The 27,998-nt window shown below is 35.5% G+C and overlaps 4 protein-coding genes across 4 annotated transcripts; 2 read left to right on the top strand and 2 right to left on the bottom strand.

Moving 5' to 3' along the window:
* Nucleotides 1-148: 148 nt before the first annotated feature.
* LOC120133150 (adenylate isopentenyltransferase 3, chloroplastic-like) lies at nt 149-1,399 on the top strand. Its single transcript, XM_039149800.1, has 2 exons — nt 149-325; nt 413-1,399. The coding sequence occupies exon 2, from the start codon at nt 422-424 to the stop codon at nt 1,385-1,387; it is 966 nt and encodes a 321-aa protein (XP_039005731.1). The 5' UTR covers nt 149-325; nt 413-421; the 3' UTR covers nt 1,388-1,399.
* Nucleotides 1,400-4,072: 2,673 nt separating this feature from the next.
* Nucleotides 4,073-4,909, bottom strand: LOC120133194. The gene is made up of 2 exons (XM_039149836.1): nt 4,521-4,909; nt 4,073-4,085 (listed from the first exon to the last, which is right to left on the bottom strand). The coding sequence occupies exons 1-2, from the start codon at nt 4,907-4,909 to the stop codon at nt 4,073-4,075; spliced, it is 402 nt and encodes a 133-aa protein (XP_039005767.1).
* A 1,575-nt stretch (nt 4,910-6,484) lies between these two features.
* LOC120133127 (probable galacturonosyltransferase-like 4) lies at nt 6,485-7,631 on the bottom strand. The gene has a single exon (XM_039149777.1). The coding sequence runs from the start codon at nt 7,446-7,448 to the stop codon at nt 6,603-6,605; it is 846 nt and encodes a 281-aa protein (XP_039005708.1). The 5' UTR covers nt 7,449-7,631; the 3' UTR covers nt 6,485-6,602.
* A 2,908-nt stretch (nt 7,632-10,539) lies between these two features.
* On the top strand, nt 10,540-26,939 carry LOC120133110 (piezo-type mechanosensitive ion channel homolog). The gene is given in 19 exon segments (XM_039149761.1): nt 10,540-10,615; nt 11,019-11,178; nt 11,272-11,429; nt 12,289-12,445; nt 12,569-12,755; nt 13,369-13,484; nt 14,070-14,475; nt 14,578-14,752; nt 15,345-15,473; nt 15,651-15,824; nt 15,925-16,155; nt 16,676-18,214; nt 18,602-21,087; nt 21,238-21,633; nt 24,212-24,370; nt 25,078-25,569; nt 25,831-25,987; nt 26,086-26,230; nt 26,390-26,939. Coding segments are annotated over 18 exon segments (7,266 nt in total). The 5' UTR covers nt 10,540-10,615; nt 11,019-11,155; the 3' UTR covers nt 26,526-26,939.
* Nucleotides 26,940-27,998: the final 1,059 nt, after the last annotated feature.

Genomic DNA, 27,998 nt, shown 5'->3' with positions numbered 1-27,998 from the left:
CATTTTTAGAAGGAATATCATAAAAACTACTTTTTCTTTGACTGGGTGATGGATCACAAAAGTAGACTGCAAGTTGACCACTTTAGCATTTACCCATTCCCTATATAAATTACTTAGCTCCACCTTGTTGTCACTCGTGTACTTGTCTTCATTCCCATTCCCTATATAAATTACTTAGCTCCACCTTGTTGTCACTCGTGTACTTGTCTTCATTTACTAATTACTTCACATTCCTGCATAAAATTCTCTCATAATCATTACTAATTAGTAATCCATCTTTGGATACTGTCTTATTCCATCTTGGGTTTGCTGCATACACCATAAGGTAACGCTTTTAAAACATGCTTGTTTATTCTTTCGTTCTTTAGTTTTCAACTTTATTTTAAAATTAAATGTTGTTGTTTCATGTCAGGTTCCGATCATGACATTTTCCGTGTCTATGTACAAGCAAACAATGTCTTTACTAGACATACCTTCCGGGGTGTTCAAATCGAACTTCTTTAGGCCAAGGCGAGAGAAAGATAAGGTTGTGATCCTACTAGGAGCCACCGGAACAGGCAAATCTCGCCTTTCCATCGACCTCGCGACTCGATTTCCTGCAGAGATTATAAATTCCGATAAAATACAAGTACACGCCGGACTCGACATAGCGACCAACAAAATCCCCGAGGAAGAACGGTGTGGTATTCCGCACCATTTGTTAGGTGTGATACGTCCCAACGCTGATTTAACAGCGAGAGATTTTGTCGACATGGCTTCGGATGCCATGGCTTCGATTTTGTCACGCAGCCAGGTCCCAATTATAGCCGGAGGCTCGAATTCGTACATCGAGGCCTTAGTCGACGACAAAGATTTCCTGTTCCGATCGAAATACGAATGTTGCTTCCTATGCGTAGATGTAGCAATGCCGGTGCTCGATCAATATGTGTCCGACCGAGTTGATAAGATGGTCGAAATGGGAATGGTTGATGAAGTGAGGAAATTCTTCGATGCCAAGGCGAATTACGCAGTGGGGATTAGGAAAGCCATCGGCGTCCCGGAATTCGACCGCTACTTCAGAGCCGAACCATATTTGAACAAACGAGAATGCGATGAACTGCTGCAAGAAGCGATACAAGAGATCAAAAGGAACACCAGCAAATTAGCTCGTCGACAATTGGAAAAGATCCAACGTCTGAGGAACAAGAAGAATTGGAAGATACAGACGGTCGACGCCACCGAGGTTTTCCTCAGGCACGGAAAAGAAGTCGACGAGGTGTGGGAAAAGCTCGTAGCCGGACCTAGCACGGAGATAGTAGCAGAATTTCTATATAATTTCAGCTCGGAGACCCTGGTCAATAATCCCACCATTAGAGTGCCCTCACTCCCTTGTGGCATCATGCTGTAAAATCACATCTGACCCAGCAATAACTAATAAATTGATACTCTTTTTTTTAAGAAAAATAATAATGGAGATACGCTACTTAATGGAACTCACTTTTTGGGAAAGAAAAAAACAAAAAAGATGCTCAAATTTCATGGCCCCCTTCCTTCCATCTAACGATGTGAAAGTGTTTTTTTATTTATTTTTCTCCCTTTTTGGTGTCTCATCAGTTGACAAGCCGTTATTTTTCTGATATACTTAAATATCAGATGGTGGCAGTGGCAGAAGTACTACTGTTTAAACTGGTTTGCAAAGCAAGTACTTTTAAGATTATGAGTTGGTTTTATGTCTTAAGTTCAAACTGTGCTAACTAAAAATCTTAAAAAAATCGAGAGACAGAGTAGTAGGTTCTTTGAGTATCTCCGGAGGTTGATTTGTAGGGTCGAGTTCTTTAACCTAATTTTAGAAGGTCCTATGTTATAAAAAAAAAACTTTCCAGAGAAGTGTAATTCCCTAGTGGCCGTTCAGTTGGAAAGCAACATCGAAGCCGGTGCATAATTCTCAAAAAGATTCCAGGAGCCATTTGTCGAAAGAAAAAAACTGAAAAAATGTTGTTAGAAGAGGTTCGTGAGAACCTAACGAGGAAGAGGAGAGATTATTATATACAATGTAATGTGTTTGGCAACAATGGGTGGATGCTGATATTCGCCACTAACACTGAATTCTTGGTCGAGTCTATAATATAAATATACCATTTTGTTCCTACTTATAAATAATATTATTCGAATCTAAATCACTTTGAAAGAATATATCATTTTTATCATTAAAACCATTTTTTAATTATTCGTTATGATTTATTCTAAAATTCTTAAATGCTATGGTTGGAGGTTAAAAATAATTTAATATTTAGAATTGATTTTTTTAACTTATCTTGGATCTTTTAGGGGGAGAACCACGTACGCACGTGCAAACAAACAACAAATTGGTCCATTATTTAGTTCTTCTCATACTGGGACTCATGTCACAAAGGCATAAACAGACTCAAAATTTATTTAAAAAGGAAGAAAAAAAAGTGCTTATGGAACCACAAGAGAGCAAAATAACAACACTTTTGGCTTAAATTTTGAAGTATCTGAAGAAAAGGAAAGCACTTTTATTGGGTATCAACTCTTTTCTATATTCTCTCCTGTCACATATATTTCTCGATATATTATGATATAACATTAAGTATTAAATGGTATATTATTATTTGTTTTAGAACTTTATACTTTTTTTTTAATTTAGTTTGACTTTTTATTTTTTTAATTGTGATACATATTTTTTATTATAAAAAAATTCACGTGATATATTAAGAGTATTCCACGTATCACATAATATATATTAAATTTTAATTTTTTTTAAAGAAAATTCATAAAAAAATATTTAAAAATATCTAAAATAAATATTAGGAAAAACCTTTTTGATATATTAAAATTTGAGAATAATTTTTGTTTTAAGACTTGCATGATATATTTCTAGAAAGTTATATAAGTTTTCTGTAATTACATACATCACATTTGAAAATTTTAAAAATTAGATTACTTTTTTTTCAAATGCAAAAATAATAAATAATAATAATTTCAAGTCTCAAATATCTTTTAGCGTTGCATTGAAAATGACTTTAAACTTACTATTATAAAAAAGTTACTTTATAAAATTGATTATTAAAAATGATTTTAAATCTTACAATTGTGGACCCAAGTGAGGAGAAAAACTTAGACCATCATATTAAAATGCATATATATTCATTTAAATAAATAGAATAGCATACATTATAGTTAAAAAAATAAAAAAGAAATCAAATTGAATTGAATAATTTTTTTTTCTAAATATTAAAGTGATGGTGAAAAAAATCAAGGTTCAAATATCATTTGACCTTATATTAAAAACAACTTTAAACTAGTGATCATAAAAAGTTACTTTACTATTAGCAAGTTGATTCAAGTGATAAACAACTTGACATCGCTTAAACAAAGTTTAAGCTTTGAGTCTTTGTATATGAAAAAAATCTCCGTCGAAAAACTCATCTACCAAAATCAGATGTATAACCAATGAAATCTTAGAACCAGAGTACCATAAAAGAAAAAAAGAAAGTTACTTTACATAACTGTTTGACTCAAATCTTACTAGAACATAGGACAATTTGTAAGAGCATATTGTACCATAAAACGACCAAATCTTTCAATTGTTGACCTGTGCATATGTTCATTTAGAAATGGATTGAGATAACGTACATCACAATTAAAAAAATTCAAAAATTAAATCAAATATTAAATATTAAAATGACAGCGAAATATAATTTCAAGGGTGAAATATTATTTAACCTTGTATTAAAATGACTTTAAACTAATCATCACAAAAAAAGTTGCTTTACAAAATTGTTTGGGTAAAATCTTACTAAATTTTACAGGACACATAATATCATTTGGATTAGCTAGTATATTAAACGACAAAATCTTACAATTTCTGATCCCTGTAAGGAAAAGAAACTTGGGTATCACATTAAAATGCACATATTCATATAAAGTTTTTAGAAATTTGCTCGTACATGCAAAGTTGGCAATTGGACCAAACCTGAAAAAAAAGGGGGCGGGGGGATTGAGCGATGTGGGAATGAATTATGGAGCAACATGAAACCGACTAGTTATTTCAAACCAAACTGTAAGCCACTTACTCTGGTTTCCTGGAAATTGGAATCAAGCTAATCAAGCCAGGAATAAAACTTTTTGCCTTGGTCCAATCCATCACCACTCTCCCTAAATCTCATTCGGACAACGGTTGTTGTTATTGTCGATACGATTCTTGATATGATGGCAACCTTTGGAATATCAACTCCCATAATTGTAATCAAGTATGGATCGAGGAAACAGTCATCCCCTAACCTGAAATCCTACGCTCTTCTCCGATTATAATCTGTAGTGATAACTTTTCCGGTACAAATCACTAAATAACCATGCAATTCCATGAAAATGGAGATATGTAATCATATAAATGTCTTATTGAATGAAAAAAAGTTATCTGTTTAGCATTATTATCGAATTTTATTCGATTACATAGAATTAAGCACAAATCCAGATGGTGGTGCAATCATGGTACTAGTCGGCCTCCACATGAAAACCTGATGGTGCAGGTATCACCAATGGGGATGGTGTACTGATGGTTAGGCCTGGAAAGGAAGGCAGGCAAGTGAGCTAGCACGTCACACACACACTCATTGTCCACCTGCCTCAGCCATTGACAACAATAGTTTTGTCTGTCCGACCTGCGATGTTGCCCGTGCCTACGCCTACGCCTGTGCTTGCAACTACTTCGACCACGACCTTTCCGGTGATGAGACGGAGGTGGGAACGGGGATAACGGCAGCCCTCCGCATGCGTAGTTCAGTATGCTAATTTGAGAAACACAAATTGGACGAAGCGAACCACATAGCCATGGCAGTTTTGTAGGCACGCCCACGGTAAACAATGACGAGAGAAATGATATTGCAATGATCACGGCCTTTGTCATTTTCTATATCTCAATCTTTCTTATTTGTTTTTGCTTTATTTAGATAGATTTGATGGGATTTTAATATGTTTGCATATAGTTGAATTTATACTCGGCTCATTCATAAACTTGTTGCCTTCTTTCTTATATTATTAAGATCTGTTATGAGGCGAAAAGAATATGGAAATAGGCATGTCCAAGAGAATGGGAGTGGTTTCTTGATGTTATGGGGAAAGTTTTGGTTTCTCAGTGGATTTATTTATCCATTTTCTTCTGTTCATTCAGTGTGATAATCTTTCTTAGGCGCCAAATTGTTTTATGCTAATCTAAATGATTTATGTAATCTCATTCCATTCTAATTCAATTCTAGATATAATTTAAATTTAAATGATTATCAAAGATGTAATAATATAAAATAATTTTTATTAACATCTAATTGTACTAGACTTATTTCGAATTCGGATCAAGTTCGAGTAAGAAATCAAGGACCTTTGTTCTGTCCAAGTCCAATATGATTATATTTTTAATCAAATGCTACTCAAATTTAAAGATGACAGAAGAATTCCAAAAGTTTGAGAGAAAGAATGAAGTGGTGCTTCTAGGGTCTAGCATTTTGTTCCCATAATAGAATTAGAACGCTGAAACGAGTAAGGCCCATGATCTAGGGTAAGTTGACTCCAACGATAAGGCCCAAGTATTAACAAATGAAAAACACAAACAATTTTCTGATTATACTGTAAAATGGTCAGCTTAGCCGTGTGTTTTTTATGGCAATAACCTTACTTGACAAGAAAGCTTGTGACATATTATGCAGATCTTTTCAAGTAATGAGGGGAAACAGTTCTGACATGGCAAGACACGCCATGTGCTCATCTCCAAGCAAGAGGGTTAGCATTACGTTCTTTCGAGTTCGATCCGACACCAACCAAGTTCATTCACCACCAACTGCTCCCCAGGTTGGTCCAATGACACTATGGCAACCGAGTGTACCAGTTCCATATAAAATGTCAAATGGAGCTCTTAATGGCTATGAGGTACTGGATATAATGCCAAAACTGGCATGGGAGTCGTCCAAGGTCCTGTGGTCATGCTAACTCCCGTGCGTCCAATGGTAATGTGCCCTAAAAAACTTCCTCGTGACGGTACGGGCGTCTTCTTGCCCTGGACCATTCAATCACAAAAGCCTACTAAGCACCTTCCACCCAGTTCCCAGAAAGGAAACATGCTTGCATTACCTCCTTTTGTTGAAACCAATGTAACAGAATCAACCTTCGATCAATGTTAAAACGAAATTCGGTATAAGTTAAAGCATTAGTTCAAGCGGTTTAAGTACTGTAAGAGTTGGTTTGTCTTTTCCCTTTCATTTTTTTTTCCTTTCACTCTTCTCTTTTCCACATCAAAAGTAGGTTCAATCAATTCGTGAACAACTTGTTGAAATGTCAAGGTAGAGCTTCAGAGGTAGCAGAGCTTTTAAAAGTTGGGAGTGTGAATTTGCTCTACTGACAGGCCATAAATTTTGTATTAAGTTATTAATATTCTTTTACAGACAATATTAAATTATGGTTATCTATTTTATATCTCTACCACCATGTTTGAAGATAAATGTTGCACATTCGTTCATACACTGTATTACAATAAATTCATTTTTAGTCTTGAAGTATCCTTCAAGTAATCATTAATGGCCAACAGGTTGAAGTATCTCCAATGTCTTCCCTTATTCTTCCAAAGATTGAACCGGCGAGCCATACAGATCATACGGTGCCCAAAGATGATCGACGGCACATGGCTTCCTCGAGTCGAGCCTCAACCAAGGCTTCCCTTTGCCACTCCAATGCAACAAACTGATAGGTCCGGGATGCAAACTCCTACACTTTCCGTCAATGTTATCTCCCCCTAGTCCATGTTGGTTCCACCTATGATGAACGGCTTTTATATTCCCAGCTAACACCAACAAAAATGGTGGCAACGAACCCAAGGTGTATATCCTCTTCTGCTTTTGCATCGCCATCCACTCCTCCACTTTTGCCGCGTATCTGCCTTGCCTCCACTTATCAACATCCACCACCATGACCCCCGTGTTGAAATAACACGGCTGTCTTCCGTTGAAAGTGCTAGACAATTCCTTGTCCGACCAGAACAAGTCCGTGAAATATTGTTTGAAATTCACGTGGCAATATTCAGGTGCAGCCAACACTTTGCCATCTAAATTGACTTCCCAGAGTTTCATGATGTCGTCCACCACAACGATGTCGGAATCCAAGTATATTACGCGCTTAACATCCGGCGGTAGTATATCGGCGAGGTAAATCCTAGCATAGTTCAAAGGCTGATCGAGTGCTTGACGTATGGATCTCGATATCTTTCCGCGAACACGGTTGGGGTTGAAGCGGTAAACTTTGAAGTTGAGGTAAGGGAAGGTGGTGTTGATGGTTCGGAGCACGTTGGTATCATACTTCCCACACAAGAAATGGAATTCCATGTTTTCGGGGCACGTTGAATGCTTGAGGATGGAGAGGACAGCAGCCATGGTGCCCCTGAGGTAGTTTGCGTCCAATGTCATGGCAATGTGGATTGTTTTGGAAGCATTGGAGCCACAATCATCCCCGTTGCGGAACTTCGGGGCCTCCCTGAATGTCGAAACATCGGAGGATGATTTTCGGATGATGCTGCCATAGTGGATTCTGGTTGCCAAGGTGGATGTGGTGACGACGAGGAGGAAAGACAGGCGGCCGAAGAGAGGGACAGCCATCCTGTCTTTGAGGGGAGGTTTTGAAAAGAGTGTGGTGTGTGAAGGGAATCAGAGGCCACGAGGCGAGAGGATATCAACCATTTTTGGAAGGACAGCAACGAAGAAATGATTGAAAGGTTTTTTGGTTAATTTTGTTTACATTTTAAAGACATTGGAAGGCCATATTTTGGTACACAATGAGAGGAAAAGAAGAATCCTCGGACTATTTGGAAACTGCGGAGACAAAACAAATCCATCTTCTTGGTTTTGTATTTGTTTTGGTCGACAAAATTTTAAAATTAAATTTATTTAAAATTATGTATAATGGTACGAACTAAATGATCTCAATAATAAATAAAATGTTGTTATTCGTTAAGATTTCAGGTTAGAACACAAAAAAATATCAATAATATGAGTTTATAATATCAAATAATTGAAATTTAAGAATTATTTTTAAACATAACCTACGTTGTATTTAACTCGTATTAATAAAAAATTAATAAAATTATGTCCGTAGAACCAGCCGACCAAATTAGGTAAATTAGCATGTAAAAAAGAACCGGGAATGAGCATGATTTTTTTTTTTGCGTTGACGTAAAACTGTCTTTTCCCCCTCCTGCAATAAAGGTGGATTTATGATTTTTTTGCATTATTTACTTACAAACGGAACGAAGCTTGAAAATGTTGGTTAATCTATGCCTAATATATATTATTAATTTAAAGTGCCCACAAATATTGAAAATACTATTGAGAATGAGTATTTAAAGTTTAGATTATCCACTTTCTTGTTGAGTAAAAGAGAACTAAGGGGCTGCTTGTTTATTTCAGAATAATTAAGCGTTGAATGATTCAATGGCCTGAATGATTCAGAGGCTCTGTATGAATTAGCTATGAATGTGACATGTTGTTTGATAATGGCTCAGAATCATTCAGAATGTACTTTGATGCTGAATCATTCATCACTGTTTTACTGAATCATTCAACACAGTCTTCATTCAGAGATTAGAAATAAACACGCTGAAATGATTACATTCAGAGCCAAACAAACAGCCCCTAAATGTAATTTTTTAACCATTAGTATTTCCGTAACTGTTAACGGTTAGTGGCTTAATTGATAATAATTAAATTATTAAGTAATTTGATTGATAAAATTAAAAGATTAATGGTCAAAGTAAAAGGACTATATAGTTAGGTGGTCAATGTTATAATTTATCCTTTAAATAAAATAATTAAAAATATATTCTTATTTCAATTTAATTAAAAATTATATTAATTACTTGTTTTTCTTCATCGGGTATGCCTGTCTGGGTATCTGCTTCATTTGTTGCGTCTGCAGACGAAAAACGCGGGATTGTTATTTTTGAAATTGAAAGAAGAAATGGATAAACGCCATGATCGTAGAATGGCGTCGAGTTCATTATGGATGATCAGCACTTTCTCAAACAATTCTTATTGAAATCCATCTTTCGATGTTAAAACTGGCACCGATTAAACGACATCACTCGCTCTTGTACCACCATGATTCCCACCAAACCTTCACAATCTTTTATGACCATAATAGCCCCACGGTTGAACTGCAATTACTCGACTCTTCCTAATTAATCAGGAAATGGAGAATTTCTGTTAAGATCAGTAGTTGGCCGTTAGTGGTTTCCCATTATTATGGAGCTTTAGGATATAAAAAAAATCATTTTTTTATTTATAAAAAAAATCATTTTTTTATTTATAAAAAAAATAGCTTTCTTGGGTGTCAATTCGAAATTCCTTTTTTTTTGGGGAAAATTTGGATTTGGAGCGAACTGGGTATTCGTAGATTTTAATGGAAATGAAAACCCTGGAAAGGGATTTTTTTCGTTGTTTCAATCTGATCTGATGTTGGTGGTATTAAAGAGCTAATCTTCTCATGGGGAATTTTCTTGCAGGATTTCTCTTGCCTCTGCTGCTCCTAATTGGTATGTTTTGTTTCTTATTCTCATTACTTTAATTTCCTTTTACTTCCTCATAAATTGATCTTCTATGTCTAAGAGACTGAAAGTTTCATCTTTTTTTTCCCTCCATTTTTCTTCCTTCTAATAGCATTTCATTTTATGATATGTTTGTGTTGGAATCCACAATGTGTACGCGTTTATGTGAGCTATTTTTATGATTGTGTGCGTGTTTATCATTATACCTTAGTTGTCTGGATAAGTTATCATTCTTGGATGCTGTCCCATAAGGATATGACTCGGTTCCAATGCCATGATGGATATGTTAGGAAGTTAAGAGAGTTTGAATTACTTTCTAGCCTTGTAAATTATCCAAGCTGGTATTAGTCCTAGCCCGAGTTCAGGTGGAGAACACCAGTCCTTTTATTATTTAAATGTATCATGTTCTGTTCAGTTCATTCCATTTATTGTTTGGATATTCTTTTGTGTTGAAACAAGTCAATCTTGACCTAGACAAGTATCATAAGCATAAATTTTGACTTTTAAGACTGCTGAAATCTTGGATGGATACTTGAACCCAGTTTAAAATTTTGACTATTCTGCTATTATTCAACTGGTTTTTTTCACTTTGGAACCTGAAACGATAACAAGTTTTCTCTTAGTTAAAAGTCACTTGAAAGCAAATACTTCATTGGTACTCGTGTTATGGAGGTATAGGTTGGTTGTTAATGGACTTTGAGTCCTGATATTAAGCAAAATACCACAGTTTTTATTAATTGTTAGAAGCTGAGAGAGTTTTAAACGGATAACTTACAAAAGTTCTACACAGTATACTCGCATGGGAAAAATCTTCACATAGTGCTTATATTATCATCTATAATCTTTTACGAGTTACTGTTTAGAGGCTGCAATTTATTGTGTGTAGGCCAAAAAAATATACATGTGCTAAGCCATCATAACTAATGGATTTTACCTGTTTTTCTTTTCTTGAAGCTGCATTGAGCAACTGGAGTTTGATCTCTCTTGTTGATTTGATAGCTTTCCTTCTCATTCAGTATACTGCACCTAAAATAGGTAAGCAATGAAAATTTTCTGTAAAGGTTTGCTTTATTGTTGAATTTCTATAGTTATACTATTCCATAAGTCAGCAGGGTCATACTTGTTTGACATTTTTGCTCTAGATTTATATTTGGTTGGTGCTTTAGATTTTGGTGAAGTTATATCTAATGAACTTTACAAAGTTCATAATTGTAGTTTCAGTGGCAACAGTCTTTAATGCTAAAGAATCCCGTGTCCTTTTATATCTGTTATTTCTTTTATTATATATATTTAAGAAAATTAGTGAAGGGTTTTGAGGTATTTTCTAGACAACTTGCACTTTAGAAGTTTAACTTCTGTTTCTGATTATTGTTCCTTAATACTTTATTTGGAGTTATCCTCATTTCATATAAAGTAATTTAGGACTATTTTCTTGTAGGATTTCGTTTCCGGAGGCAATATTTGTTACTTTGGCCAGTTATCATCTTTTCCCTACTTGTTTTTCTTTCACAAGCTTTATATCTCGTTGTATGGGCTGTTAAAGGTTACAAACAGAGCGTATGTGAGGCTTGGTGGATGAAACTAATTGGTTTTATGATGTAAGAATATATTTTTGTTTTTCTCTAGTTCCTTTGTCCCTTAAACGCCACAGAAAATTTGTCAATTTGTCCTATTTGCGCATGCTTTTGCAGAATCCAGTCTTGGAAATGTCCTACTGTGGTTTATTTCTTGATCGTACAACTGCTAGCGGGATTTGTTGCTTTGCTTGATATACATGATAACAGATTTGGTCTTCTCCCATGGCAGTATTCTTGTTGGAGTCGTTTCTTAACAGCTATTGAACATTTAGGTTTGTAAGTATTTCCTTATTTTTCTAATTGTTTTTGATGTGGTTGTATTGTTGCACTCTGTACTCTCCCCAACCCAGGAAGGGATCCATTTAACCGATCCATATGCATGTTGTGTGATTTGCTCATTATGCAGAGGATATGAGAAAGAGCTGATTTTATTCATTTTGTTATTTAATCATGCTCAACACCCCTTCTCCCAGTTATGCCCTTCTAAAGCAGCTCCAATGTCTTGTTTTCATTGTGATTGATGATAGTAGTTTCTTGTGATCTTTGGATAATTCTCTACTTCTCTTTTGCCTTCTGGACTGGAGGTGAAATTATTGAGCTGTGTAGCCTACTTGAGTGCTTATCAATTAGCCATTAGGATCTTTAAAACAACAGTTTGTCTCATATGATTGAGTCAGATGTAAAGTTTCTGTCTCAATCATTGCGCTGTGAGCACAAATGCTGGGTATTTCATGCATCATAGCTCTGTAGTATCTATGAGTTGCATCCTTGCAAATTGGTGATATCAATATATTTGCAGAATGAATTAATAATACATAAGGTGTCAGCCTGATAGGCTACTATTTCATGGGTTAGCAACTTAAATAATCTCACTGCTTAGTCGAATTCGCTCTACTTTATACTTTCTACGTATAAATCTCAGTGCCCGTTAAGCCTTTTTTTTAAAGGAGGTGTACTTGTGTTTGTCTCTTTAAAGAAAACAAAAAATAAGTTAAATTTAAAGAATTTCTTTCCTAATCTTTTATTTTTCCTTCAGGTTCTAAAAACCACAGGTGGAATTTTTTGCCACCCCAAATATTTATATTTAAATTAATACTGATAGAATTATTTCCATGGTTTCTTTCTTGAAAGGTTCCCATCTTAGAGTTGCTTCCTGTTTACTTCTGCCTGCTATTCAGCTGGCTGTGGGAATTAGCCATCCTTCATGGGTTTCTTTGCCATTTTTTGTTGGTAGCTGCGTTGGGCTAGTGGATTGGTCTCTGACAAGCAATTTTCTAGGACTTTTCAGGTGATTGCCTAGTGACTTTTTGTACACTACTGACCAGTGTTCTATGTACTATCTTCTTCAATGAATTTATGTTTACCATCTGTTAGTACCTTTAGTAGCTTATGTTTTGGTACTTTCTTCTAGGTTCTGGAGGGCTCTCCAGCTTTATGCAGGCTTCATCATTGTCTTGCTTTATTTGCATCAGCTCCCTTTAGAGTTTCCAAATACGTTACAAAGGATAGCTGAATTTGTTGGTCTATTCAAAATATCTTCAACGTCTGAGTGGCCTGAAATTTGCTCCGCTGCTTCTCTTCTACATTTTTACATCATGGTATGTAGGAGTTGTATTACTATATATTTGATTTCATAAGATTCTAGCTGAACCCTTAAATGAAATGCAAAACACTCTTCCCTCTTCCTAGAATCTTGGATTATGCTGCTACTTCATTGTACTCTATCTTGTATCTGATTTGTCCTTATGATTTAGTATTTTCTTGATATTACAATTTTATGATGGTTTGAAGTGTTCCCCCCCCCCCCCTCTAAATTTCCCAATGTAGGTATGATTGTGTCAAAAATTGTTAAGTGGTGCTATCCCACCTTTGTCGAGTATGGGTTTCTTGTGGGTATTATGTTCAAGTCAGGTCTTTCCATCTACCAATTGGTTCCAGGTAGGCTGCTTTACATGGTATTAGAGCCTAGGTTCTGTTATGTTCTTCCTGCGGAACCTCAACTGAGATTGACAACCTCTAGTGAGGTTGTCTATACGTGGGCTCTGTGAGCTACGTATGAGGGGAGAATATTACTCAAGTGGCATTACCCAACTTCTGTTCTTGAGCTTCCTGTGATCTTACATTAAAAGTGTTGTTAAGCTTTTAAATATTTATACTGTTTTCGTCTGGGTGTATAATCCTTCTATTTAAATATTCCGACTTGGAGTGCAGCTATCCTATGTCAAATATGATTTGGAGGAAATGGATGTTATCATGTCCATGCAAGAAAGTAACTTGACAGAGCAACTACTTCCCTCAAAGCATTCATTCTTCATTCGTGAATCAAGGTAACACACATACATCTTGTGTTTTGTTATTTGAATGCTTCAAAAGAGAGAATATTTATGCATACACCATAAATTTCAAACTCAAGGGTCTTTGTTTTCTTCATAGATTTAGTTCTTTCTTGCATCTTTAGTATAGAAGTAGCTTTTTGATTCAAACAATCATTTATACCATTGTATCTGTTTTTGAAGTTCTCCTTTTCTTAGCCTAAAAGTGTTTATTTTATGATTTACCATTTTGAGCAAGCTTTTCTACCCTGATAGGAAGATGAAGTAGTGAGAGGATACTAAGAAAAAGAGGGAACAACTTTTCTTTTTCAAAATCATTTATTGTCTCAAAATTATGTTTGAGAAGCCATCATTTTGAATTATTTGAATTACCACCTTAATTCACAATTTCCTTTTCCGCTAGCTTTATGCTGTTTTTTTAACCGACATATGTACTATCAGTTTGATAAACTACATTGGACAAAATGTTCATGCATCATTTGTGCTTCTACTCCTGTTTTTGAGGAAAAATAAAGAAAATTTCACGCATTAAACAATGGATTGTTTTGAGTTATGTAATGACTACAGCTAATTCTCCAGATCTGGTGTAAGGCATACCAATGTTTTACTACGACAGGCAGTTTTCCGGACTTTCACCATCAACTTTTTCACTTATGGTTTTCCAGTATGATCACAACCTTATACTAGATGTTGCTGAACTCTCCTAGGTCTTTATTTAATTTTATTAATATTGAGGTTTGTATGTAATTTTTCAGTGGAAACTTTACAGGTATCCTTATTTGCTCTTTCCTTCTGGAGTTTTCATTTTGCAAGTCTATGTGCTTTGGGGCTACTTGTATATGTTGGTTACATTCTATACTCCTTTCCTTCCCTGTTTCATTTACACCGTTTAAATGGGCTCCTTCTTGTCTTCATTCTTTCGTGGGCTGCTAGCACCTATATATTCAATGTGGCATTTGCATTCTTGAATAGGAATTTTGGGAAGGTACTCCTCTCTTTTGGAAGTTTGCAGATTCTTCTTTATCGTACATTTAAATGGTTCAAATTTCATTTTTCTTATGTTTTATCGATCTCTGGTCGCATGCAGGATATGGAAATTTGGGATATGATTGGATTTTGGCATTATCCCATACCAGGACTATTTTTGCTTGCACAGTTTTGTCTCGGAATTCTGGTTGCTTTGGGTAATCTCGTAAATAACTCGGTTTTCCTCTACTTATCTGATGAGGCTGCACTATCATCAAACAACTGTTCTGTGAAAGGTATGAAGATCTATATTCTGAATGCTATCTAATTCTTTTTTGGAATATGCATTTGAGGACGATTAATAGATTGGCTTCAGAATATATCTCTATGATTCCTCAGAAAGGATGTAATTCTAGAGTTGTGTGCATATATGGAGTGAGATTTCTATTTTACAACTGCAAGCTCCAATACTTTAGTTTCTTTTGTTATTATATCATTTAAAATTTTTGCTTTGATGTTCTTGCTTCCAGATAGCAGATAAAACATATTACTTTCTTAGGTTTTATTTATTATATCTGTGTTACAAATATACAGGCTAAATTTTAGGGGTGATATATATTGTATCTAATGTATGATATTTCCTAGTTATGTATGATATCACTTTACATATTATAGGGTTTTATACTTGTATATATACCAATATAATGTCGATGAATAAAATACAAGAAAACATTCTCTTCTTAATATTTTACAATCTGCTACTAGGGTATAATCATTAGACTGCTACTTTCCTATTTCTTATCTATTTTGAGATTGTTCATGGATGCAAAAGGATGTTAATTATACTTTTAATCTATATATTCATTTTATCATATCCTTTACTTTCAGTGGATGGAGAGACCAAGGTATTCATAGTGGCTACAATTGCATGGGGACTACGGAAATGTTCTCGAGCAATCATGCTTGCTCTGATATTTATCATAGCAATGAAACATGGATTTATCCATGATGTATACAGTATGTTCTATTAAACCTTGTCTGTTATAGTACTTAGTTAAGTTAAAATTGTCATTTATCATAAGGATTTTGCCCAATGTTCTTGGAGGATTCACATAAGCAAGTGCAAATTGATATTACTTTTGAGTTTATCCATGGTAATTTCTAATTGGCTTCATGTTCTTACCTCTGCTTCAGTAATTTTCTTTTTGATCTATCTTTTGAGCCACAACATCAGCAGAAAGATACGTGGGTCTCTGATTCTTCTTTGTGAAGCTCACTTTGCATTAGTATACCTTCTTCGGATTGATTTGATCTCTGATGCTTTGGAGCAAAAAGGCTCCTGGAGTATGGAAATAATGTCACATTTAGGTATGCTTTGTTTTATTTGCTTGTTGACTTAAGATGGAAGGATGGAATTCTTTCCCGGGAAAGAGGAACAGACTAAACTATCTTCTCTAAATTGATGCAGGTCTCCTTAATCAAAGCTCGGGGAACTTTCTGGAAATAGCTTTGCTTTGTTGCGTCTGTGCAATTCATAACCGTGGATTTGAGGTGCTATTTTCATTCTCAGCAATTGTGCAGCACAGCCCTTGTCCTCCTGTTGGGTTTAGCATCTTGAGAGCTGGTTTAAACAAATCTGTCCTCTTGTCAGTATATGTATCCCCAAATACATCCTTCTGCCACGATAATCTTTCTTATGGTATAATCTCCTTTATGCCTAAAAAAGGGTTCAGTTTTCCAATATTAGTGGCAAATGCTACAATAAAATTTACCTACTTGTCCTTCATTTTTAGCTTATGTGAAATGAATATGGGCAAATCATGGTCATGATGTGGTTGTACAATCTTTTTTATACGTCTGTGGTTGTACTCTAGATAGAGCACTTGGTAAGTTGCATGCTCAACAATTTATTCGAAGGTTATAGCAAATGGAATTGTGGAAATTAGTACAAGTTGATATATACCCTGTATTAGTGGGTTTTATGGATCTAAACATAATAGAAAATGGTTTTAGAATGTCTGGACTCTAGCGGGTTCTTAGCCTGATCTTGAGATGACTGTTTTCTCATGAAAATGGAGTCTTAAAGATCTTCAATAATAGATATACATATTATAGTGTGATTGCTTCTACTGATTTGTTTATCAACATTTCTAGCACCCCTTTTACCTCTACTGCTCTATTGACAGCATTATGTACTTATTTTTTTTATGTAATTTCAGAGAGAACGATAGCATCATTCCTTAGTGGAATTGGGCAGAATTTTTTATCAATGTACAGAGCATGTGGAACCTACATTGCTTTGCTGACTATTCTTATTACTGTTCTCATGGTAACACCCAACTATATATCATTTGGATACATCTTCCTTCTTCTTGTCTGGATTATTGGAAGACAACTTGGTGAGAGAACAAGAAGGCGCTTATGGTTTCCATTGAAAACATATGCTGTCACGGTGTTCATTTTTATCTATAGCTTAAGCAGTTTTACCAGCTTTAGGATTTGGTTGTCTGGATTTATGGATCTGTATTTTTATTTGGGTTATGATCCTGAAGCTTCGTTGTTGGATAATATTTGGCAATCTCTAGCAGTTTTAATTGTGATGCAACTTTATAGCTATGAAAGGAGAAAGAACAAGTACAAGACTGGCTTTGCCAATCCTTTAGATTCTGGGGTTCTTGGCTTTACTAGGCGATTTCTGATTTGGCACAGTCAGAAGATCCTGTTTGTCGCATTATTCTATGCGTCTTTGTCTCCAATTTCTGCTTTTGGATTCTTGTATCTACTTGGCCTTGTCATATTTTCAACTTTACCTAAGGCTTCTCGGATTCCATCCAAATCATTCTTAGTTTATACTGGATTTCTGGTCACAACTGAGTATCTTTTTCAGATGTGGGGTAAACAAGCTGGAATGTTTCCAGGGCAAAAACATTCTGATCTGTCACTCATTCTGGGTCTCCGTTCATATGAGATGGGATTTTGGGGTGTAGAATCGGGCTTGAGGGGAAAGGTGCTGGTAATTTCTGCTTGCATCCTTCAGTACAATGTTTTCTTTTGGTTGGATAATATGCCAAGTGGTATTTCAAACAGAGGCAAGTGGGATGAGCCTTGTCCCTTATTTTTGTCAGCGGAGGATGCCTTCACTAATGGCTTCTTGTTTAATAGGGAAGATATATCATCTTCTGTTGGAATGGTACCTATAAGAGAAGTCAGAGAAGCAAACAATTCGTGGTCATCTTTGAATGCTGCTTTATCTCAAGCAACTCCTACTGTGTCCTCCAAAGCAGGAGGCTCTGAGGTTAGCAGCATGGGAAAATGTTCATTCGGATATCTTTGGGGAAACAGCAAGGAGAGTCATAAGTGGAAAAAGAAGAGGATCCTTGTTTTAAGGGAAGAAAGAATCGAAACTCAGAAAGCTCTCCTAAAAATATATTTGAAATTCTGGACAGAAAACATGTTTAACCTTCTTGGTCTTGAGATTAACATGATTGCTTTGCTTCTTGCAAGTTTCGCTTTGTTGAATGCTATATCTATGATATATATTGTGGTGCTTGTTGTTTGTGTCGTTTTGGATCGCTGGATAATACATAAATTATGGCCGGTGCTTGTATTCTTATTTGCTTCCATACTCATCCTTGAGTATATTGCCCTCTGGAAGAGTATGTTTCCTCTGAATCAACCAAATCAGACTGAAATACGTTGCCATGACTGCTGGAAAAGCTCATCTTCATATTTCCAATATTGTAGGAGCTGTTGGCTAGGTATTGCTCTCTTAATCCATATACTAATTGCACCTTAAATAGGAAGACAAGCAAAGAACAGTTCATACTTTTCTTTTTTATTCCTAGAAGAAAATTTGACTTATTTTAATGATCTTTGTCTTATCATTATCCTGTATGCTACTTGGACATGTCTTAAATCCTTTTTTTTCTTTCCCCTGTTGGTAAGAAGTTTGGTATATTTCATTTCGGTATTTAAACAACTTTTAGACTGCTTTATAACTTGTCTTTAATTTGCTTATACTTGGAAGAGTTGATATAATTCCTTCTATGTCAATGGTCCATGTTTATCTATCGATTTTAAATGTGTTCCATGTTCACTTTAAAGAAAGTTCAAGCATCTGCAAGTGATTCCCCCTTTTCCTGTAGGACTGATCATTGATGAGCCCCGAATGCTTATAAGCTACTTTTTGGTCTTTCTGCTGGCGTGCTTCAAACTTCGTGCAGATCAGTCAGCATATTTCTCAGGGTCATCAACATATTTGCAAATGATGTCTCAACATGAAAATTTATTTGTTTGGCGAGAACTCTCTTTTGAAACCAAAAGCACATGGACCTTTCTTGACTATGTAAGACTTTATTGTTATTGCCATCTATTGGACCTTGTCCTGGTACTGATTTTGATTACTGGAACTCTTGAGTATGATATTCTGCACCTTGGTTATCTTGCTTTTGCTCTTTTATTTTCTCGGATGAGGCTTGAAATTCTCAAGAAGAAGAATAAAATGCTCAAATTCCTGCGTATCTACAACTTTGCGGTCATCGTTCTTTCTCTTGCCTATCAATCTCCTTTCGTAGGGGAGTTTAGTTCTGGGAAGTGCAAAACTGTCAACTTATATGAAGTCATTGGATTTTCAAAGTATAACTATGGGTTTCGAATTACTTCCAGATCTGTACTTGTTGAGATTATCATATTTATGTTGGTATCTCTTCAGTCATATATGTTTTGCTCCCAAGAGTCTGATTACGTGTCAAGGTATCTTGAAGCAGAGCAAATTGGTGCAATTGTACGTGAGCAAGAGAAAAAAGCTGCATGGAAAACTGCACAGTTACAACAGAGTCGTGAATCTGAGGAGAAGAAACATCAGCGCAACTTGCAAGTGGAGAACATGAAATCTGAGATGCTTAACTTGCAAACACAGCTTCATAGCAAGAACTCAACTGCAACTCTGAGTGATGTTTCTCATGATGATAAAGGCCTACAGAGTAGAAGTGTTTCCCTGACCTCAAATAGGGATGTTGAGCCACCTGAAAAAGAGGAAAACACTCTTTGGAAGCAAGAGCGAGTTATTAAGGATGATTCAGTATTTCCACTTGATGTACATGCATATGCTGCTCATATAAAAGGAGAAAATCCTGAAGTAGTGGAACCCCCTAACAATTCAAAGGAATATAGACCTTGCGAGATCACTGAAATTGAGCATGATGCTGATTGTGCTATTTTTGATACAGGGCAAAGGAGGAAAAGCCGATCAAAGGACAATCCTTTAATTTCTGCTGTAAACTTCCTAGGTGATGGTGTTTCACACGTACAGTCTATTGGAAATCAGGCAGTTAATAACCTTGCCAATTTCCTGAACATAAAATCTGAAGATTCAGATATGAATGAGGGCTTCTATGTCAAGGGTGAGGCATATGATGAGTCAGAGAGCCAAAAGATGCAGAATATGCATTTGAACAATTCTTCTTCTCGGCAATCTGATAAAAGATCCGATGCTACAAGTTTGCAGCTGGGAAGGATCTTATGCCATATATGGTCCCGAATGCAGTCTAATAGCAATGTTGTGTGTTACTGCTTATTTGTCCTTGTCTTTATATGGAACTTCGGTTTGCTTTCCATGGTGTATCTTGCAGCTCTTTTCTTGTATGCTCTATGTGTGAATACTGGTCCAACTTATATCTTCTGGGTTATTATGCTAATTTACACAGAGGTTTATATTTTGCTTCAGTATATGTTTCAAATTGTAATCCAGCATTGTGGATTGAGTGTGAATTCAGACCTACTACGTAACATAGGATTTCCTACTTGTGAAATCAAGTCATCTTTTGTTGTGTGCTCGTTGCCTCTATTTCTTGTCTACTTATTTACCCTCATACAGAGCTCTATAAGTGCAAAAGATGGTGAATGGATGTTCTCTACTGACTTTAACTTCAACAGATGGAGTTCTTTTTATAGAAAAGAGGTTCTTGTGAACTACAGCTGGAGAGAAAAGGTATCAAAGTCGCTCCAATTTGTAATAGATATGGTGAAACAAGTAATTAGAAGATTCTTCTGGTACTGGAAATCACTGATACAGGGAGCAGAAACTCCACCTTATTTTGTTCAAGTGTCCATGGATGTTCACTTGTGGCCAAAAGATGGGGTTCAGCCAGAAAGGGTCGAGTCTGGAATAAATCAACTGCTCAGGGTAGTTCATGATAAGAGATGTACTGAAAAAATCCGAGGCCATTGTCCACTTGCAAGTAGGGTTCAGGTTCAAAGCATTGAAAGAAGTCGAGAAGATCAAAACGTGGCTTTGGTTGTTTTTGAGGTGGTTTATGCATCTCGTTTGATAGGATGTATGCCAGCAGGTTGGTACAAGTCTCTAACTCCAGCAGCTGATGTGGCAAAAGAAATTCTCCAGGCACGGCATGCTGGGTTTGTTGAAGAGATGGGATTCCCGTACCAAATACTCTCTGTAGTTGGTGGTGGAAAAAGGGAATTTGATCTCTATGCTTACATATTTGTTGCTGATCTTACTGTATTTTTCTTGGTTGCAATTTTCTACCAATCTGTCATAAAGAACAATAGTGATCTTCTAAATGTTTATCAGCTAGAAGATCAGTTCCCTATAGAGTTTGTTATTATCTTAATGGTAAGTCTATTTCTTCTCTCTCTTCTTAACCACCTTGATTTACACGAGTATTTATCATGGCTTAGTTGTAATTTTCTTTGCGTTCTCTCTTAAGCTATCATGCCTAATATATTGTGATCTAAATCCTAATTCAGTCAAATTCTTTCATGCATCATCTTTTTCTTGATTGTTGTTGATCGCATACTTTATCTCTGTTCATTCGCCACAGGAAAAGTTATTTTCTATCTTTTCAATCTTGTTCTCTTCACGTATTCAATTACAAAGTGTGCTTGGCAGATGGAACCTTCTGGCCAGCATGCTGGACGGCTAGCACTCCGTGCTATATTTCTTGCTAAAGCAGTTTCTTTAGCACTTCAGGGTGTACAAATTCGACATGGAATTCCTCAGAAAACCACCTTGTATATGCAGTTTTTGACCAGCAAGATTTCAAGAATTAATTACCTAGCCTATAGACTTTATCGGGCTCTACCATTTCTTTATGAATTACGATGCGTACTCGATTGGTCATGCACAACGACGTCATTAACCATGTATGACTGGCTCAAAGTAAGTCCATAGCATTTTTCTTATATTATTAGCATTTTTATTTAGCCGCGTGCGAAAACTTAAGTTGGTTTAGTTGCCTGCCCCTTTGGAAATTATACACCAACTGTAATTGAGGAAATATTTGGAATATCTTACTATGAGCTCATATTGGCTTAGATTCAAGAAATTTAGTTGTTTTTAGGGTAGGGAAACAGGCTAAGCTTTAGGCATTAAAGGGGTGGAAACATACAGGTTTAGGACCTTTTTAGTTTCCGGAAACAGAGGTTAAGTCCTGGAAAATTCTTTTAGTGATAATCTCACAAGTATGTGCACCTGGTTTAGGACTGCAGACGCAGAAAAAGAGAGAATAATACTTCTCGTCTATGTTATTCATCAATATGTGCACTTGGTTTAGGACTGCAGACGCAGAAAAAGAGAGAATAATACTTCTCGTCTATGTTATTCATCACATGTATGGGTATGGATACAAATATAAAGCTCCCTACATTAATTACAATATATTAGTCCTAAGATTTAGCTTATAAAATTTTTAACACTCACCCTCAAGTTTGAGCATAAATATTAATATGTCCAGCTTGTTACATAGATAATCAATCTAGACCAGTGTTACCTAATTCGCTCCCCACCCCCACACCCCCATATATCTTGTCCCAATTCACGGTTCGTTTGCGTACCGAAATGATGAAATTAGCGTACTGAAAACCATCACACACAAAAATCACAAGAAGCCAAAGAAATAGAAACCCATCACAGCAAACCAAAGAAAATAGAAACTAATCACAATACAAGCAAAGGAAACAAAAACCCATCACAACAAAAACAAAGGAAACAAAGATAAAGGCAAGAGCTCAGTAGAAGGGGCAGTAATGAAGACTGTGTAAGGGTTGATCTTGCCGGTCGTCGGTGGTGTAGTCGACAAATTCTATTGATAGGCGTTTTGGTGTAGGAGAAGAAAGGAAGATGGAAAAGAGTGAAAGTGTGGGAAGAGAAAGAGAAGAAAGTAAAATTGAGATCTCATGAAACTCAAATAGCTCTTTTTAGTATTGTGTTTTTTACTGTTTAAGATAATTGGTTTAATTATAAACTTAGTCCTTCAATTTTATAATAACTAAAGAATTATGAAAAATATTATATTCTCACTGTTTAACATATAGACAAATTATTAAAAAAAAATTATCAGCGAACCAAAATCCATTATAAAGAAGTCTACCCACAATAAACCACAAACGGTAAAATTAACGAATTGTGATTTTATACATGTTCCGCGAATCACGAATTAGATAACACTGATCTAGACCCCTTTAAGAGTCTTTTTGAAAATATTCCTTGGTTATTTCAGACCCCATTAAGAGCGTTTCTGAAAAATATATCTAGTTATTCTCCAGTTTTCACATAATCGATAGTAATCAAGCCATATTAGATCTTCTCGCGAATGAAATGAGAATCAACCTCAATGTATTTTTTCGTTCATAAAAGACTAAATTAGAAGTAATGTTAACTGCAATTTGATTATCAGCATTGTCATAGCTCCATATATACCTCCTCTTGAAGGACTAAGTTTGAATAAACTTCCCAAATCAAGTTCAAGAACTCTGTTTAAGTCATGTAAAGATTTTTTTTCATATGACATATTTTCTCATACTCCCCTTAGCAACAAAATTAGATGATTGCTTCATATATACCTCCTCTTAAAGATCATCATGAAGAAAAATATTCTTTATATCTAACTAATGCAGAGGTTAGTCAAGATAGAATTTGACGTTAAACACTCATTTACATCCAATAACTCGTTTATGGGTAGGTAAAGTAACCAATGATTTAAGAAAAAAACATAATACTTGTATATATTTTTCATGAACTGTATGAGTATATACCCAAATATAAGCCTCCTATAATAGGTAACTTAATATCCTACATTAACTGCAATAAATTAATCCTAAGATTTAGCCTACAGGACCTTTTTAGTATTTATTTGCTAATCACTATTTTGTCACTTTGTTATCCTGGTGGTTGGTACATTTTTATCACTTGTAAGTTTGTTTTCATCTATCCCACATCAACTAAATGAGGGTTTATTGTGCCCTTATTTTCAAGTTTAATCTCTATACCATAGATAGGATGCTTGACAAAAAAACTTGGACAAAACTGGAAAATATTGCCCAAATTCTCCAAGGGCAGAGAACGAGAAGAAAGTTTGATTCTGCTCTTTAACGGTAGATGCCGAACTTTCCGAAATAACAATTGCACGACTTAGAAAAACTACTTGTTGCATGATTTCATCCGACTTGAGTATGCAATTACTACCATCAACTGGTTAATTCACCGCCTCTGCACTTTCTCGTCCAAAAGTGAAACAGAAATAAATGAATTAATGAACTCGTGGAAATTATTCTGAAAAATAAAGAAGCTCTGCGATCAATTACTTGGACCTTAGTACATGTTTTTTCTTTTTTCAGATAATGGTTTTTGTATTACTTGTTTTTTAAAGAATAGTTGCTCAGAGCTTTAGTAAACGATGAGTCTGATTGAATTGATTTCCTGATGATTATCTGGAATTAACATGTTGCTTTCTTCTCAGCTGGAAGATATAAATGCAAGTTTGTACCTTGCCAAATGTGATGCTGTGTTGAATAGAGCTACACACAAACAAGGAGAGAAGCAAACAAAAATGACCAAGTGCTGTAATGGGATATGTCTCTTCTTTATATTAATTTGTGTTATTTGGACTCCTATGCTGGTAAGGGATTTCTTAACCAGATATACTATATGCATAACATATATATATATATATATATTTCCATTTTCAGTGTAGCATCTACTACCTAGAAACTATTTCAGAAACTTCTTTTTCGGAAGGGACTCTGTTTGTTTATTGACTTTTGTTTATTGATTTGACCCAACATCAATAATGCATGCCTTATTTTTTAAAGAAATCTAGATCATCAAACATAAGTGTACCTATCCTTTACAATTATTCTCAGGCCTACGTAAAATCATGGTTCCCCAACGCAGATTAGATTCCATTGATTGAGTTTATCATGTATACTTCATACACGTGGAGTTCTTTTTATCCTCACTTTGAAGTTTATAAAATGTTGGCAGATGATCCAAGGGGCAAGGAGTTCTGTCAGAGCTGCTTTCTATTTGCTATTTTCTGAGCCCAGATGTGAATAAAACAAAGAATAAATCTAAAACTTTAAACTACAACTGTTGTATGATATTACGCTTAAAACCTGATAAAATAAAATGTTGCAATTGTTTAACTGAAAGTTATGACATCCGTATTGTATAACAGTGCATACTGGCATCAGTAATGCTGTTATTAGAAGTCGTACATAACTATGAATGTCAATAAGTCTAGCTATATTGTTACCTGTGACTAGGTGGAAGAAGTATTCTATATCTGGATCAGTCGATAAATTTTATTTTGTTCTGTTCGGCCAGATGTACAGCAGTGGCAATCCGACAAATATTGCAAATCCCATCAATGATGCAAGTTTTCAGATAGACATTATTACTAATGGAGGAAGGTTGACCTTGTATCAGACAACTCTCTGTGAAAAGCTCCAATGGGATAACCTCAATTCTGATGTTAATTTTGATGCCTACAATAAGAATGATATACAATTGATACGCTGCCTAGCTGATGCAAGCATTTTTTGGCTTGTCTCTGATGTGGTTAAGAGAAGGTTTATTGAGTTCCTTGACTGGGATAGGGACATGGTTATAACTTCTACTTGGCTGCTTACAAGAGAAAGACCAAAGGGCAAGGAAGTCGTGAAATATGAGAAACCTGTCGATTCCAAAAATCTTCCCAAACCATCAGATGTCCAAAAGGTTCTCAATGGTTCTACAATAAGCTTTAGGGTGTATAATCTCTATCCAAGATACTTCCGTGTCACTGGTTCTGGTGAAGTCAGATCTTTTGAGCAAGAGGTACACAGGACTCTTCATTTGGTTTTTCCTTTTTCACGTCCCTCTCCCTTCACAATACATCAGTTAGTACTTTTTCCATCGATAACATTTCATCTTTAGTGACATTATTAGTAAAAATGTTTCACCCTATACTCTATTGCTTCAGTTTAAGCTATTGATCATTCAGTCAATGGGGTGGGGAGACCCTAAATTATAGGAAGTTATTGTGAAAGGTGTATAATGATTAGTAATCTGTTTTTGACACCAAACCCAAATTTACAGGTAACTTCAGGAGCTATTTCAGTGAGCGCAGATCTTGTTATCAATCGTGCAGCTTTTGAGTGGTGGTCGTTCCATGATCTCAATTCGTCTAATGTAAGGAACTTCGGAGGTTGGACTGGACCGATGGCCATCGTAGTATCCGAAGAAACACCTCCGCGTAAGTTCTAGAAAACCATTTGTATGTTGCATCTGTTCTAATAAGAATATATTATGATTTTGTTTATTGAATCAATTAATATTGCGATACAACATCAGAAGGCATTCTTGGAGACACGCTGAGCAAGTTCAGCATTTGGGGTCTCTACATTACTTTTGTGCTTGCTGTTGGTCGCTTTATCAGGCTTCAGTGTTCCGACTTAAGAATGAGGATACCGTTTGAAAACCTACCTTCATGTGACAGGTACGGTTTTAATTTATCTATCAAAATCAAAGATGTATCCTTAAAAGGGTAGAGAATGGTAGAATTCCTTACTCGTAGAAGGGTAGTGGATGAAGGCACAGAGAATTATTCCACTCATTTCTTATTTCCTTGATAGCCGCTGATTCGTTTTTGGTGTAGGTTGATAGCCATCTGCGAAAACATATATGCTGCAAGAGCAGAGGGTGAGCTTGGAGTTGAAGAAGTCCTTTACTGGACCCTAGTGAAGATTTATAGGTCACCTCACGTCCTGCTCGAGTACACCAAACCTGACTAGGTTGTCGATATCGAATCCCTACAGTTTTATTTGTGAAACTAGTTTTGACTGACAGCCTGACTTACTACAACCAATTGAAATGGTTTGTGATTCTTGTTTGGTGGCCAAGAAAATCTCTGGTGGTCGTAGATTCGTTCCCCATGCAGAAGAAACACAAAATGCTACGCTTCAGAACATGAGGAACAGGCAGTATGTTATGGACTAGCAACTACAATCCATGTTCTTGCAGTATGTCATTTGCTTAGTTTCAAATTTGGTATGAGAAAGGCGTCGTTGCTTTTATATGAAGGAATGATTTCTAGGGAGGAGTTTCTTATGCTGGCCATGTACATAGATTGTACAGTATTAGATGCTCTTCTACAAATGAATACAATGATGCTATTGCTTTACAAATTTTGAAACCGTAGCCTTACATGGGCAAATATTATTTTAGAACTTTATGCCTTGTAAACAAGTTATCCGAGTTGAAGAGGAAGCTGCATTCTTCAAAAATATCTGCGCTTTGGAGATCGTCTAAGATTTTGATCCCAGTTCTGGTGTCAACTGATGATTCTGACAACTTAGTTAACAGTCTGTTAAGGTTTCTGCTGTTTTGTTTTCTGTTAATGCCTCGACCGGACCCACACTGTCTGCGCCACTGCAGCAGAACCATGTGATTATTCCAGCTTCGTGCACCATTAATGTTCTGATAAGATTTGCAGCTACCACTTTCTCAACAGCTTATTGTGACCACTTAACTTATACAACATACACTATGGACACAAAATTTTTTATTAATGGAACGAATTTCTAAAATTTTAAAGAATACCAACTTATAAAACTTTAAAAAGATCGAAAACAGACTATCAATAAATAAATACTAATAAAATACTTAAAATATATACTAATTTAAAATTTTCGGGCAAAAACCATGCGTACATATACTTATAGAGAAACACAGACACAATTATTGATGCTATACCAATATTGTCTCAACGGCAGTTGTAAAACCTCATCTTCTTTTCTGTCTTATCAAATTTTATTTGATTTATTCTGGATAACTTGGAAGCAATAATTATGGTAAAGGAGACAAGAAGAAAAAGAATTTGCTGTGAGGTAAGTTGAACTTAACAAAAACTATATCCATTATTAATTTTCCCCTCTAAACCTACATATCATCACTCTGTTTAACGAAGATCAAGTCCTTTTCATATTTACCAGCTCAAAGGGTTCTCTGATGGAGCCTTCTCTCCTTCGAATCATCAACAAATATAACAATTATAATTTTTTTTTTGGGAAAAAATATAAATAAATCATTACACTTTAAGCTCAACTTCTAGATCTCCATATAATAAAATAGTATCTGATTTTTTTTTTCTAAACAAAAAAATGGGCTTATGTAAATATTCCAAAGCTGATATTTATTTTAATATTTTAAATTTATTTAATTAAAATTTCTCCCATTTATTAATATCAACTAAAAATTAGAGAATA

Source organism: Hibiscus syriacus, unplaced genomic scaffold, assembly GCF_006381635.1.
Source record: "Hibiscus syriacus cultivar Baekdansim isolate YM2019G1 unplaced genomic scaffold, ASM638163v2 tig00110577_pilon, whole genome shotgun sequence".
Classification (NCBI taxonomy): domain Eukaryota; kingdom Viridiplantae; phylum Streptophyta; class Magnoliopsida; order Malvales; family Malvaceae; genus Hibiscus; species Hibiscus syriacus.
This window is presented reverse-complemented; position numbering and strand designations above follow the sequence as displayed.

Bases quoted from the DNA above. Each gene is read 5' to 3' on its own strand.
- LOC120133194 (XM_039149836.1), bottom strand. From the start codon at position 4,909: ATGACAAAGGCCGTGATCATTGCAATATCATTTCTCTCGTCATTGTTT.
- LOC120133150 (XM_039149800.1), top strand. From the start codon at position 422: ATGACATTTTCCGTGTCTATGTACAAGCAAACAATGTCTTTACTAGAC.
- LOC120133127 (XM_039149777.1), bottom strand. From the start codon at position 7,448: ATGACATTGGACGCAAACTACCTCAGGGGCACCATGGCTGCTGTCCTC.